At 36.9% G+C, this 13907-nt stretch overlaps 1 protein-coding gene across 1 annotated transcript in view; it reads left to right on the forward strand.

Annotated features, from left to right (window-relative positions):
• Positions 1 to 13907, forward strand: part of wu:fb13g09 (ATP-binding cassette sub-family C member 5) — a 77689-nt gene that overhangs the window by 45952 nt on the left and 17830 nt on the right. Inside the window, exons 18-21 of the mRNA XM_056471708.1 lie at positions 2193 to 2339; positions 10219 to 10348; positions 10472 to 10625; positions 13726 to 13854. Coding sequence (XP_056327683.1) covers positions 2193 to 2339; positions 10219 to 10348; positions 10472 to 10625; positions 13726 to 13854 — 560 coding nt within the window. The remainder of the gene's footprint in view (positions 1 to 2192; positions 2340 to 10218; positions 10349 to 10471; positions 10626 to 13725; positions 13855 to 13907) is intronic.

Here is a 13907-nt window from a genome sequence, read left to right on the forward strand (position 1 = left end):
GTGTGTGTGTGTGTGTGTGTGTGTGTGTGTGTGTGTGTGTGTGTGTGTATATACTATTACAGAGTATTTGGCTGATTGTTGTTGTTGCTTTTTATTGTTCTCCATCTGAAGCTTCAATATTATTGCTGGACTGTGGTGAAGATTCATTTGAGAAATTAATTTAGCATTTATTTTGAGATTTTTGCTTTTCTATTCTTTTTTTAATAGAGTCTAAGCTCAGTTTTTAACAGTAGATGGTGCTGTAGGCTTTCACGTGTGCATTTGAATGTAACAATACACTCAAATGTTTACAAGGAAGACCGATTCTGCGTTTGGCTGGTTTTCATTTCACGAAATTAATGTACACGAGATTAACACAGCTCACTATAAACACTCCTAAGCTTTTTAATGATTATGTTAAGTTCAAGTGGTATTTGTTAATAATCGGAGACAGAGTATGGCTGTTTGTAAAGCATACAGCGCCATCTTTTGGTGTAAGCTGAGCTGAATTACTTTTTTTTATCATATGGTTCGAATGTGTTTTATCCTAAGGAATCATGATTTGAAATAAAAATATTAGCAGACATGGTTATACTTTATTTTATTGTTTCCTTTGAGTGTATTAGCAGAATAGCAGTTGAATGTCTGTTGGGGCTCCATTTAAATCAGGGTGCCCAAACTTTTTTGTATGAAGGGCCAAAAAACCAAATATCACTGATAGCCGTGGGGCAAAGACAAATATACCAAACTATTTTACATTAAAATTGCCATGGGTAATTTCCTAATTTATCAGAAATAGAAAACATTACTTTGAATAGTATTAACTAATTCAGTATAACTTTTTCAATCACGTTTATAACACAGTGGAGTTCAATGCTAAATACACTGGTCAAGCAGAATCTGCCTTTACCTTGATTTGCTCACCAAAGTTTCTGCATTGTCCTCTATCCGTCATATGTATATTTTAAACTAAATCTAATTAATTTGCACCATTTACATTTAAAACAATTAATTTCAGATAGCTTTTTTTGTAGCTTAACAATAAAACAAACAAATATAAAGTTACATTAAATTTGAAATGACAATCTCTAAACCATTCTCAGATGGCATGGGGGGCCAAATCAAAGGTTACCAATGGCCAACTTTGGCCCGCAGGCTCTAGTTTGGGTATATCTGATCTAAATGAAGTGTTAATATATCAAACAGACAATCTGTTTATACTTTAATGATAACTAGCTATTATAAGGATCTTTTATAATACAGTAGATTTTCAAATTAATAATTGAACATGTTTTCTTGTTTCTTAAAAGCCCAAACATATCAAAACTTTCAGTATATCTAGAGATAATCCTCATAGAGTGGCATTAGATACTGCTTTGCCAATGTAATAAACCATCTGGTATCTAATTGTCATGATTATGATGATTATGATGATGCACAGTTTTCCCAATATAATTTGAAAACGTGGGAAGTTCAACTAAGAGTAACTGGATCTCAGGTTTATTTTGTGGCTATAGTGGGTCAAGGCAAAGACTAAAATCCAGCCGGGGACCATTTTTCAGCAGCGGTGTGGGTGGGTTAGATTGATCACTCAAATTAAAAGCGCTTACATTTGCCATTTGTCACAAAATCAAAGCACACAAGTGGAAGATTAGTGCATATCCGCCAGGACCTTATTACTTTTTAATTATTTTTTTAAATGTTACCATGCAGGATTTAAAAAAAATTTTAGCAGCCATTAATGTGAGTGGTCCAATGTCACCCTGTAGCTTATACACCCTTGCCATTATGGTACAAATCTATTGTTAATATAATGAAATCAAGTATATTCTTCAAAATGTATATATATTTTTTTATTTATATGGAGTTTCACTGATCACAGCAAGTCTTCACAGGTTTGCAAACAACATGATGGGGAAACAATGATTGCTGTTTTCATTTTGGGGTGAATTATTGCTTTAAGGCAACAAACCACCAGCTTGAATTGCCGGGTTTTGATGCTTAGCACAAATGAACATCAATCCCGAAACTAATTAGAAGTGCCAGACTCCACACGATTTACTCAGAGGGACAATCACGGCAACAGATGTTGCAGTTAACTCACGTTCTGTAAAATAATTGAGCTTGGGACTCATGCACGCAGTTCTGCTGGTATGTTGGGACTCTCCAGGGAAGAATCGGGTTTCTAAGGTGTTTTTCCTTTGTCCCTGCAGAATTCCTCACTGCTACTGGGGAACGAGACCGCCGAGAGCGATAGCATGCGACTGAATCCGCACATACAGTACTACTCAAGGGTGTACGTCTTATCCATGGGGGCGGCTCTCTTCCTGAAGACCATCCGAGGACTGGTGTTCGTCAAGGTAATTTGAAGTTTATTGCTGATGAAGTTCCCACACGAGATTCCTCTGTTCAGTTGTCTTGTCTCAGTTAGACACAGCTGAAATTTTTAACACTTGGGTCCTTAGGCAGATGCATTTCCTCTTTGCTTGTGTGCTATTCATCTCTGTCTGGATCTACCGGAGTGGACCAGGTTAATCCGTCAAGTGGGCATCACAATTAATGCCTTTATCCCCTCAGTGATGTAGTCTGGGAAACTGATATGTTAATGACAGGCCAATAAGTGAGGTAAGCAGCTGCTTAGGGCCCCAGGGAATTAGGGGATCCTGACCAATGTCAAGAAGCCCATATTAATCATATAGCTCTTTTATATATTTTCTATCATATGTTTTAAAATTTTATCGTTACTACTTCTTTTCGAAACCGGGGGCCCCTATGAATAATGGAATGTTTCTTTTGTACTGCACATGCCCAAGGTGTGTGTGCTTCGATTAAAGACATTGCCAGCCAGTGTTGCAAACTTAACAACTTTTCAGTCCCTCCTAGCGCCAAATTTTCAAAATAGTGACTAGCAAATGTTTTTAGGTGTTACTTGAGATTTTTAGAGACTCTAATGTGTCCGTTCTATACCATTCCTAATGTTACTCTTCGTAACAAGCTGTGGATGATGCCGTCGGTCTCTCCTTAGAGCACTCAAAGGCTGCACAGTGCCACACAGCCATCTCTCACACCTGTAACATTGAAAGCAGATCATTCCTCTGCATACCGACGGCAAATGTTTTAGCACCACGAGCGTGAGGTATTTCCCTGATTTGGTGAAAAAAGTAGAAATACAACAAACAACAAAATGCAGCTTCCTCCGTGATCCTGATGTCTGACCGAAACAGCTGTCAGATGATGAGCTCTGTGAGCTTGTCTGGTGAGGGCCTGTTCAAATAACATTTGCCAGTGAAACGGCCGGCCATTTACTAACAGTAATTACTCGATTCATATGATAAATGGTCAAAAGATTAGTTTGATAGATTGTGAATTAATATTGCTTAAATGTGTTTTAATCATTATTACTGTTAAAATCAAATCACAAAAATGGCTTATTGACTGTACGTCGGGGTACCCAACTCAGTTCTGGAGAACCAGTGTCTTGCAAAGTTTAATTCTAACCCCAACCAGAGACACCTGGGCTAGCTAATCAAGCTCTTACTAGGCTTTCTAGAAACATCTGTGCAGGTGTGTTGAAAAAAGTTTGAGCTAAAATCTACAGGACACCAGCTCTCTAGGACCGAGTTTGGACATCCCTGCTGTACAAATTTCGTGAACTTGTTTTTTATTTGTGAATTTATTGCTTTTAGTTTTACATTAGAAAGACAGAGATTCCTTCAAATATTTATATATATTATATTATATATACATATACACTTTTTAACATGCAGTTTCTGTAGTTTCTGAGTTCTGGCTCTGCAGTCTGACATATCTGTATGTTTTCTTATCCTTCTTATTGAATGGGAGTCAATGGAAACCCAAGCGAACAGAAAAAATATTAAATTTGGCACACTTATGGGGATGTCCTCATCTCTATTGAGAAATCTTGGAGTAAGCTCTATAGTGCCACCACTAGGTCAAACCATCATTTCTCAAACATTAAAAAATTTGTAGTTCTTTAACCAAAAAAAAATAATCTTAGTTCACCTGATTGCTTTTCTCATGCTGATCACATCCAATTTCCTCTTTGCTCATATACCATTCATCACTGCCTGAATCTACCTGAGTGTACCAGGTTCATCTGTCAAGCAGGGATCTCAATTAATGACCTTTTCCCCACAGCGCAATAGTCTGGGAAACCAATATGTTATTGACAGACCACTTTCACAGTGTACTTTCCAAATTTTAGTTTCAATTCTTCTTTTCCCAAATGGCAGTCTATGGCAAGCCATAAAAGCAAACAGAGGAAAATGATGACATTTGACACACTTGGGATAGTCCTCGGTGGAACTTTGAGGTCTCTAGAACTAACTCTATAACACCTGCACTAGTTCAGAAATTCACTTTTTCTCTTTGATCTAGAAAAAAGAAACTTAGTTTATTTAATTTTCTCTTTGCTCGTATTATGTTTATCACTGCCTGAATCTACCAGACTGTACCAGGTTAATCTGTCAAGAGGGCAATGCAATTAATGTCTTTATGCCAACAGCGGTATAGTCTGGGAGACTGATATCAACAAACAACTTTCACAGTGTACTTTACGTAGTTCAGTTTAATTTCCACATCAATGCCTTGGTTTGCAGTCCATCACACCTATATGTTTACTTCTGTTTTTTCTCTTCTTCATCGTCTTCTCAATTGGCAGTCAATGGCACACCATAGAAGCAAACATAGAAAAATGAGGAGAATTGGCACACTTATAGGGATGGGTGACATTTAACTTTTGAGTCATCTACTATCATCAAATTATATCATTCATTCATTATTTTTCTTCGTCTTAGTCCCTTATTTATCAGGGGTCACCACAGTGGAACGAACCACCAACTTATATATAAATTATATATAAATTAGTAAGTATAAATAATTACATATAAAAAGAAATCCTACCTTAGTTCAGGAAATATGTTAACACATTATCCCCTGGCCCCGTTGTCAATAGAGCTCTGACCAACTTTGAGGTCTCTAGGACCAACTCTATTGCACCAGTAATGGTTAAAAATTCACTTTCTAATTACTTATAACATTTTAAATTTTGTTTTGATTTAATTAGGGATGCCCAGATCCGATCACGTGATTGGAAATTGGGCCCGATCACATGGTTTCAGACTCGATCGGAATTGGACCTTACTTCCCAGTTGAAGTCAGAATTATTAGCCCCCCTTCAAATTTTTTTCTTTTTTAAATATTTCCCAAATGATTTTTAACAGAACAATGAAATTTTCACAGTGTGTCTGATAATATTTTTTCTTCTGGGGAAAGTCTTATTTGTTTTATTTCAGCTTGGATAAAAGCATTTTTTAATTTTTAAAAAAATCATTTAAGGTCAAATTTATTAGCCCCTTTAAGCTATATTTTTTTTGATAGTCTACAGAACAAACCATCGTTATACAATAACTTGCCTAATTACCCTATCCTGCCTAGTTAACCTAATTAATCTAGTTAAGCCTTTAAATGTCACTTTAAGCTGTATAGAAGTGTCCTGAAAAATATCTAGTCAAATATTATTTACTGCCATCATGGCAAAGATAAAATAAATCAGTTATTAGATATAAGTTATTAAAACTATTATGTTTAGAAATGTGTTAAAAAAAATCTTCTCTCCGTTAAACTGAAATTGGGTAAAAAATAAACAGGGTGGCTAATAATTCTGACTTCAACTGTATATGTATACACACATTTATTTATATATATATATATATATATATATATATATATATATATATATATATATATATATATATATATATATATATATATATATATATATATATTCGAGTTAGACCTCTTTCTTGATCTCACACAGAAACAGCAAAGCCTGCGGCATGACATCACTTTGTTGCAGAGATGCCATTGGTTAAATGCCGGCAAAGTAGAACACAGAAGCAGAAAGCACGAGTATGTCATAAAGTCTAGATAGGATACAGCTGCTGATACGCACATCAATATAGCATAATTTTTGTGACACTGTATAACAGTAATTCATATTTTTACACTACTGTGACAGTTGGGTTTAGGGTTGGGGTGGGGGTAAAAAAAAACAAATGTTTTTGGTAATTTAATAAATAACATAATACTCGGTACAACTACTGTTTTTACATTACTGTGACGGTTGGGTTGAGGGTTGGGATAGGAGTAGACGTCAATAAAATACAATAAATGGGAAATGTATTAAATAATATAAATAATTCTCTTTAACTTTCAACCGCAACCGTGGTCTGGAGGTATTATAAAGTTGATGATGACACCATTGCCATAGCAAACTGTGAGATATGTAAAGTTGGGATTGCAAGAGGTGAAGAATTTTTGTTATTTATTACTTGATTGTTCACAAGGTGAATTAAATAAAAAATAACAAACATCCTGGATATATTTCTTCCCTCTTTTTTATTCTTTTTTATGTATTATAGTAGTATCAGATCGGGTTTCAGTATCGGTAGATACTCAAAATCAAATGACTCGGACTCAAGGACAAAAAAACCTGATCGGGACAGCCCTAGATTCAATTATACTTATTTTTTCATTTGATTGCTGTTCTCATGCTGAACACATTCAATATCCTCACTGCCTGAGTGTACCAGGATGAAGGTGCACCAAGCTAATTTTGCCAATCAATGATGATATTTGAAAGCACCAAAACAAGTGTGCTCAACAAGATCTTGATATCTCCGCAGTGGTTACTAGACATGTCTGATTGGCTTAAAGTATGTATGTTTCAGACACTGTGGTTAAAAGATACTGCTTAGTGAACCTGTAATCTGTCAAGGGGCATTGCAATTAAAGCATTTTTCCTACAGCGGTACACTCTCAGAAATAAAGGTGCATATTTGTACTTAAAGGGTATATATTGGTACCTCAAAGGTATATATTAGTACCTAAAAATTTCAAGAGGTACAGTTTTGTGTTCTTTTTAGGTACTATTATGTACCCTTGAAGTATTCATAAGGACCCTTTAAGTACAAATATGTACCTTTCGAAAAGGTACCACCCCAGTGACAGCACTTGTACCTTTATTTCTGAGAGTGTATAGTCTTCCAATCCAATGTGTTGCTGAGAAGCCACATTCATAGCACAGTGGAGTTTCAGTTTCGTTTCCACACCAAATCCTTGCTCCGCAGTCCATGACATTGCCAAGTGTCTGCTTTTTTCTCCTTCTCATCCAGTTTTTTCCCACTCTTTAATTGAAATTGCCTCCAGGCTTAACCCATTTATCTGTCCAGTGTCTTGACTTTCAGCTGGAGGGGTTGTGTATATGTGTCCCCTCAGGACCCTTTGCCCCCTTCTCCATTAAGCAGACCCGACAGCACATTAGAGAGGTTATGTGTCTGTGTAATTGTGTGCCACTTGTATTCACTAATTCCTCCATGATGGCTAATCTCTTTTTACCCAGAGGTAAGATTGCAAATTTGGGAACTTTACATATTCTATTAATGGAATGAATGTGTCCCTTTGTGCCAGAAACCATCAAATCCTAATGGCAACACATTTTCCTGTGGGCACGACATGAGGAGTTTTGTTGTGAAGTCATGTCTGGCATGTTCTCGATGTTTTACTGACATGTATTTGAGAATATGTGGACTTATGTAATCGTGTTTTTGTATGTGCTGCTGTGCTACGTGCTGACATTCATGCCTTATGAGTGCTGGGTGAGACATGATGTCCATGCTGGATACAATCTGTACACTGGGCCAAAATTAGATTGCTTTCATTGTAATTAACAAAGCTGTCTGTGATGAGATGTGGCCTTTGCGTTAACAGCGTTCCAGCTGACGATGCTTGTTTTCTGTTTCTGATGCGCTGTACAGTAATTTTAAGCACGTTATTTCCCCTTTATGACTCGAAATGACAGAATTGTTTTGTTCAGAAATTACTTCCATTAGGGCTGTTCGATTATGGGAAAAATCATAATCACGATTATTTTGGTCATAATTGTAATCACGATCATTCAAAACGATATACAGTTGAAGTCAAAATTATTCACCCTCCTGTGATTTTTTTTTTTATTTATTTTTTTTTTTATAAATATTTCCCAAATGAGGTTTAACAGATTCAGGAATTTTTTGTAGTATTTTCTCTAATATTTTTTCTTCTGGAGAAAGCCTTATTTGTTTTACTTCAGCTAGAATAAAAGCAGGTTTAAATATTTTGAAACCTATTTTAGGGTCAATATTAGTACCCCCATTAAGCAATATATTTTTTTAATTGTCTGCAGATGACAACAGGCTGACCAAAAAAAATCGACAAATTTGTTATCCGTCCTCCACATAAAAGACAGAGTCTAACTTATTCACCTTCAGCAGCTAATAGTAATGACCCAAGCATACTGGACCCAGGTGAGGACATATTTCGCGTCACAGCACTAGCAATACTGGAAACCCGAAATGTTATTTTTAATTTTCTCAAAGCAAAGAGTTCCTGACCCAGCCACAGTGCATTATCTGAATTAAGTCCTTGCTAAAAAAATGCATGAGGTCATCCAAATTAATAAGACATTTGCAGGTGATTTATCCCCAATACCACAACAAGCCCAGAGCATTTTTTGAGCGCAAGGTCTGACAGTCCTTCAGATGCCTTTTGGCAATTTCCAGGCAGGGAGTGGCTTCCGTGTGGCAACTTTACCATACAGACCTGATTGGTGGATTGTTGCACAGATGGTTGTCCTTCTGTAAGGTTCTCCTCTCTCCACAGAAGAACTCAGACAGAGTGACCATGGGGTTATTGATCACCTCCCTGACTAAGACCATTCTCCCTCGATCACTCAGCGTAGATGGCCAGCTCTAGGAAGAGTCCTTGTGGTTCCCAACATTTTTCACTTATGGATGATGTAGGCCACTGTGCTCATTTAGAGCAGCATTTAGAGCAGCAGAAATTTTTCTGTAACCTTCCCCAGCCTTGTGGCTTGAGACGATTCTGTATCTGAGGTCTACAGACAATCCCTTTGTCTTCTTGCTTGGTTTGTGTTTTGACATGCACTGTCAACCCTGGGACCTTATATAGACGGGTGTATGCCTTTTCAAATGACGTCCAATCAACTGAATTTACCACAGGTGAACTCCAATTAAACTGCTGAAACATCTCAAGAATGATCAGTGGAAACAGAATGTACCTGAGCTCAATTTAGAGCTTTACGGCAAAGGCTGTGAATACTTATGTACATGTGATTTCTCAGGTTTTTTATTTTTAACAAATTTGCAACCATTTTTCACATTGTCATTATGGGCTATTGTGTGTAGAATTTTGAGAAAATAAATGAATTGAATCCATTGTGGAATAAGGCTGTAACATAAAAAATGTGGAAAAAGTGAAGCAATATGAATACTTTCCAGATGCTCTGTAAAGGCCAAAGGCTTACAGTTACAAATGGCCTACTGATGTTTTGCTTTTATATTTTACATTAGGCTATTATTTGTGCCTAAACATATCTAGATATTGTAATAAACATATTGTTAGTTTGAAAACAACATTTTTTGTCATCTTTACTGCAAACTTATATAAGCCATAATATCCTTAAATTTGTAGGGGACCTTACTATATTTTCCAGGGGAAAGGGGGTCAAAAAAAAAGTTGGGAACCAGTGCTGTAAATGAACAATCAAAACACATACTGTATGCCATTAAAGCAGAAAACTGTATGATGTAAATGCTCCCTTAATTTTAAAAATGTTCTACATATTAAAACATAACTAGAACTTGGGCCCCGGGATTGATGAGGTGCTCGGAAAAATGCTAACCATGACCATGATGTGCAGGTTTAGCATTTGCATTTAAGCTTTGTCCCATTCTAAAGTGGCACATACACTGTTAAAAGTGGGCTTTTCCACCAGTGTACTGTGTATGTATGTTAACAAAGTAGAAAGCTGACCTACTTTACTGGGTCCAAAGTTTTAACCAGAGCGGATTGATCTGTGCTGAAGTGTCAAGCAGCATTGGTCACTTCCAGTCCCAATATATACGATGTCCCAGCCGGCGCTCACAGATCTTGGGCAAAAGCATTCCTGTCTGCTTGCCAAGATTTTTACCTCATTATAATCTCACTGTTATGACTGTTTAAATGTTTGTTTACATCCCTGATCTGTTTATTAGCATAATAGAACCTAACTAAAGCCTTTTATAGGTTTTTAAATCACTGGCTCATTTCTTGGTGTTTTTGTCGTGTCTGGGCGCATGCATTATTAACACTGTTGTCTGTATGTTGTTGTCGTTGCAGTGCACAGTACGGGCAGCCTCGGTTCTGCATGATAAACTATTTAAAACTCTACTTCTGAGCCCCATGCGCTTTTTCGACACAACACCCCTGGGACGCATCCTCAACCGATTCTCCAAGGACATGGATGAGGGTGAGCAACCTCTCTCTCTCTTTCTCTATCGTAGCTCACAAATCCTTTCAAATGCGGGATGACGGGGGCGTCTCAAAGCGGTTTTGATGTCTGTTTGATTCTGTGTTCTTCCTCTTTGCGCAGTTGACGTGCGTCTGGCGATGCAGGCTGAAATGCTGCTCCAGAATGTGACACTAGTGCTCTTCTGTCTGGGAGTGGTGGGCGCCGTGTTTCCCTGGTTCCTGTTCTCCATCATACCTTTAGGGGCTTTCCTCTTCATCGTCAACCGAATCTCCAGGTTTGCTCTGTCAGATTCATCAAGGGTTTACAAATATATGGAAACAAATATATAGGTCAGGCTGATCAATGAATGAAAACGCGTTCCAAATCTGCCAAAAACTCTAAAAAGGTAGAACTAAATAAAGAGTGTGCGTGCGTGCGTGTGTGTGTGTGTGCGTGTGTGGGAAATTGATAGATTTATTGTCAAATTTCCAATATAATTATTACATTTAATGAATGAATTAAATAGTTTATTAATAATCTTCATCAACTCGATAGATGGATTGATTGGCAGACAGACCGACAGACAGATTGAATATTAATATAATATTATATAATATATTGTAAAATAATACTTGGAAATAAATATTTTTATATTTTAGCAAGGATCAGTTACATAATTCTTTTTATGTTACAAACATTTTTAAAGTGCTATTTCTTTAAACTTCTTAGTCATTAATTAATTAAATATGTTGATTATTTTGTGAAATATAATATATATATATATATATATATATATATATATATATATATATATATATATATATATATATATATATATATATATATATATATATATATATATATATATATATATATATTACATTTAACTGGAATACATTGTAATGGGGAGAAGTGAGAAATAGTTTTTGTAACGTGAAGTAGACGCTGACAACAGGGCGTGAGGATCCAAACACAGGATTTATTGGCAGGATGGTCATGCAAGCAATGGTCAACACAGGTGCAAACGGATGTATACAGGAAATCCAGAGTCGTGGTTGATAAACAGGCAGATGGTCAAAAAGGCAGGCAGCAGACTGGAATAAACAAACAAAACAAAGCAAGGTTCTAAAACACGGAGGGCAAGGAAAGGAAATCGCATGGTAATGTTAATCAATGATTATGAGTGTCAGCTGCGTGTGTGTGTCTATTAGCTGTGGCAGGAGTGATTGTGGCAAAGACTTCTGGGATATGTAGTTCAGTAGGAAGTGATTTCCAATAGAGAAAACACTGCTGATGATTACAACAAACTACAGGAAGGAATCTCCCGCAGAGAACACACTGCTGGAGAGCACAGCAGTTTGAAGCTGTGGTCACACTGCACTTTTCTCCCCATAGACTTCCATTCATACGCACGCGAATGCGTCAGACCGGAAACGCAAGGTGAAGCGGCAAGTTTTGCAGTTCGCTGCATTGGAAAGTTCAAGCTTGGTGAACTCTGACCTACAAAATCGCATCACATGATTGCGCGAGACCAATTGAGGATCAAAACATGACCTCTCTGGACAGAATATGGACCAATCGCTCGCTTTTTTTAATATCTAATCATCTTGTTTAATCCTGCCCCTTTGCGCAGATCCATATGACAGACTTTCGCAGGCACAAACTCTAGTGTGACTGCAGCATTAATCTTTAAGGTTTTTTTATCTTAAATAATATTACTGATTGAAATAATAGATGATTTTCCCAGTACTGGGTTGCAGCTACACTCTCTGAAATAAAGGTACAAAAGCGGTCACTGAGGTGGTACCTTTTCTTAAGGTACACTTTTATACCTTTTCAGGTCCCTGTTTGTACCACAAAGGTACATATGCATACCTAAAAAGTACAAATATGTACTTCATAGTACCTTAAATGTACAAAAATATGTATTACAGGTACAAAAATGTTCCTTTTAAGATACCAATGTGCACCTGTAAGGGACTAAAGTGTACTTTTTAAAAAGGTACAGCTTTTGTACCTTTATTTCTGAGAGAGCATGCGCTGTGTAAAACATATATGCTGGATAATTTAGTGGTTCACTTCGCTGTAGTGACCCCTGATGAATAAAGGGACTAAACCAAAGGAAAATTATGAACGAATGAGTAATAAATAATATAAATATACATTTGACCACCCCTTAAATGGTTCATACCATAGTAAATGCATAAGTGCATCAATCATTCTATGCGAGAGAAAAACTATTTAACAGTCTAAAAACGACAGATCAGAGCACTGAAAGACATCAAAAGTTTTCACTAGACACTTCTCTCATAAAATAGGTGTTTGTATCAACATATAGCCTAAAAGTAAAGTCAAATTAGATGCACAGTTTGACCTACAGTAACCTCTAAAACAACTAATCAAAGGATTCTGTAGGTCACACTAGACTAAACATCCCTCAAAGCACTGAAAAAGTAAATATGTTTCATTAATAAACGAGATGTTATTTAAATAAATTTGATTCACAATTAGTGCATTTTGGTGCTACTTTGCCTGATGATCAGTGCAGTAAGTGACTGTATTATCGACAATACTTGTTTAGCACAAATGTTCGTAACATGTAAAAACGAAATCTTACCTATAAAATGTTCTGCATTTGTGCTTTGTTTTCTTTGTTTGCTCGTTACTACACCCGTACACAACGCAAAAGTCCAGCATCTTCAGATTGGCCTTAGTCTTGACTAGTGCGGTTGAATGGCATTTGTCCTGGGAGCACTGTACAAATGTGGCGGTGCTATTGACGCATGCTCAGGGTCTGTATATGATGTCTAGTGTATATATCTATGGTCAATGTATAATTAGCACCCTGTCATACATCAGTATTCAAAAATCAGTATGGTGGTTTTTGTCTTTTTACATTTTTTTTTGGCCTTTTTTAAGAAAAGCATGATTCATTACTTAGAATTTATATAGTATTATATACATACATACACACACACACCTAAAGTCTGAATTGTGGCTGGTTTTTTGTCAGCGTTGTCCTGCCTCTGCCTCACGCTGCATGTTGACTCTGCTGTCCTGTCTGCGCTAGTGCTGACGTGTGACAGGCCTCATAAAGCCCCATATAAATCAGTTCAGAAGGCAGAAATGACTGTAGCTCAGGCAGGAAGATCCCCTCAGTCTCACCATTATTGTCCCCTGTGGGCCTCCATCTCATAAGCCACTAACCTGTCACATCACAGGCAGCTCTGTGAGCCACACAGATAAGCAGATGAGATGAGCCAGAGCTTTGATCAAAACTCAGCCGTATATCGCTGCTCACATTCTATCACTGGCTGACTTTTTGTCAGGTATTGAAAGAAAAAAAATATATATATATTTATAAAAATAATACTGATTGTCCTTTTCACCCAAAGGGTTCTCATTCGTGAGCTGAAGCGCCTGGAAAATATCAGCCAATCCCCTTTCACCTCTCATATCACCAGCAGTCTGCAAGGACTGTCCACTATCTACGCTTACGGCAGGGGTGCTGACTTCATACACAGGTAATATTCAGACAACAGAATGCCCTCTATGACTTTGCAGAACTTGAAAAACT

This window comes from Danio aesculapii, chromosome 14, assembly GCF_903798145.1.
Source record: "Danio aesculapii chromosome 14, fDanAes4.1, whole genome shotgun sequence".
NCBI classification, from domain to species: Eukaryota; Metazoa; Chordata; class Actinopteri; order Cypriniformes; family Danionidae; genus Danio; species Danio aesculapii.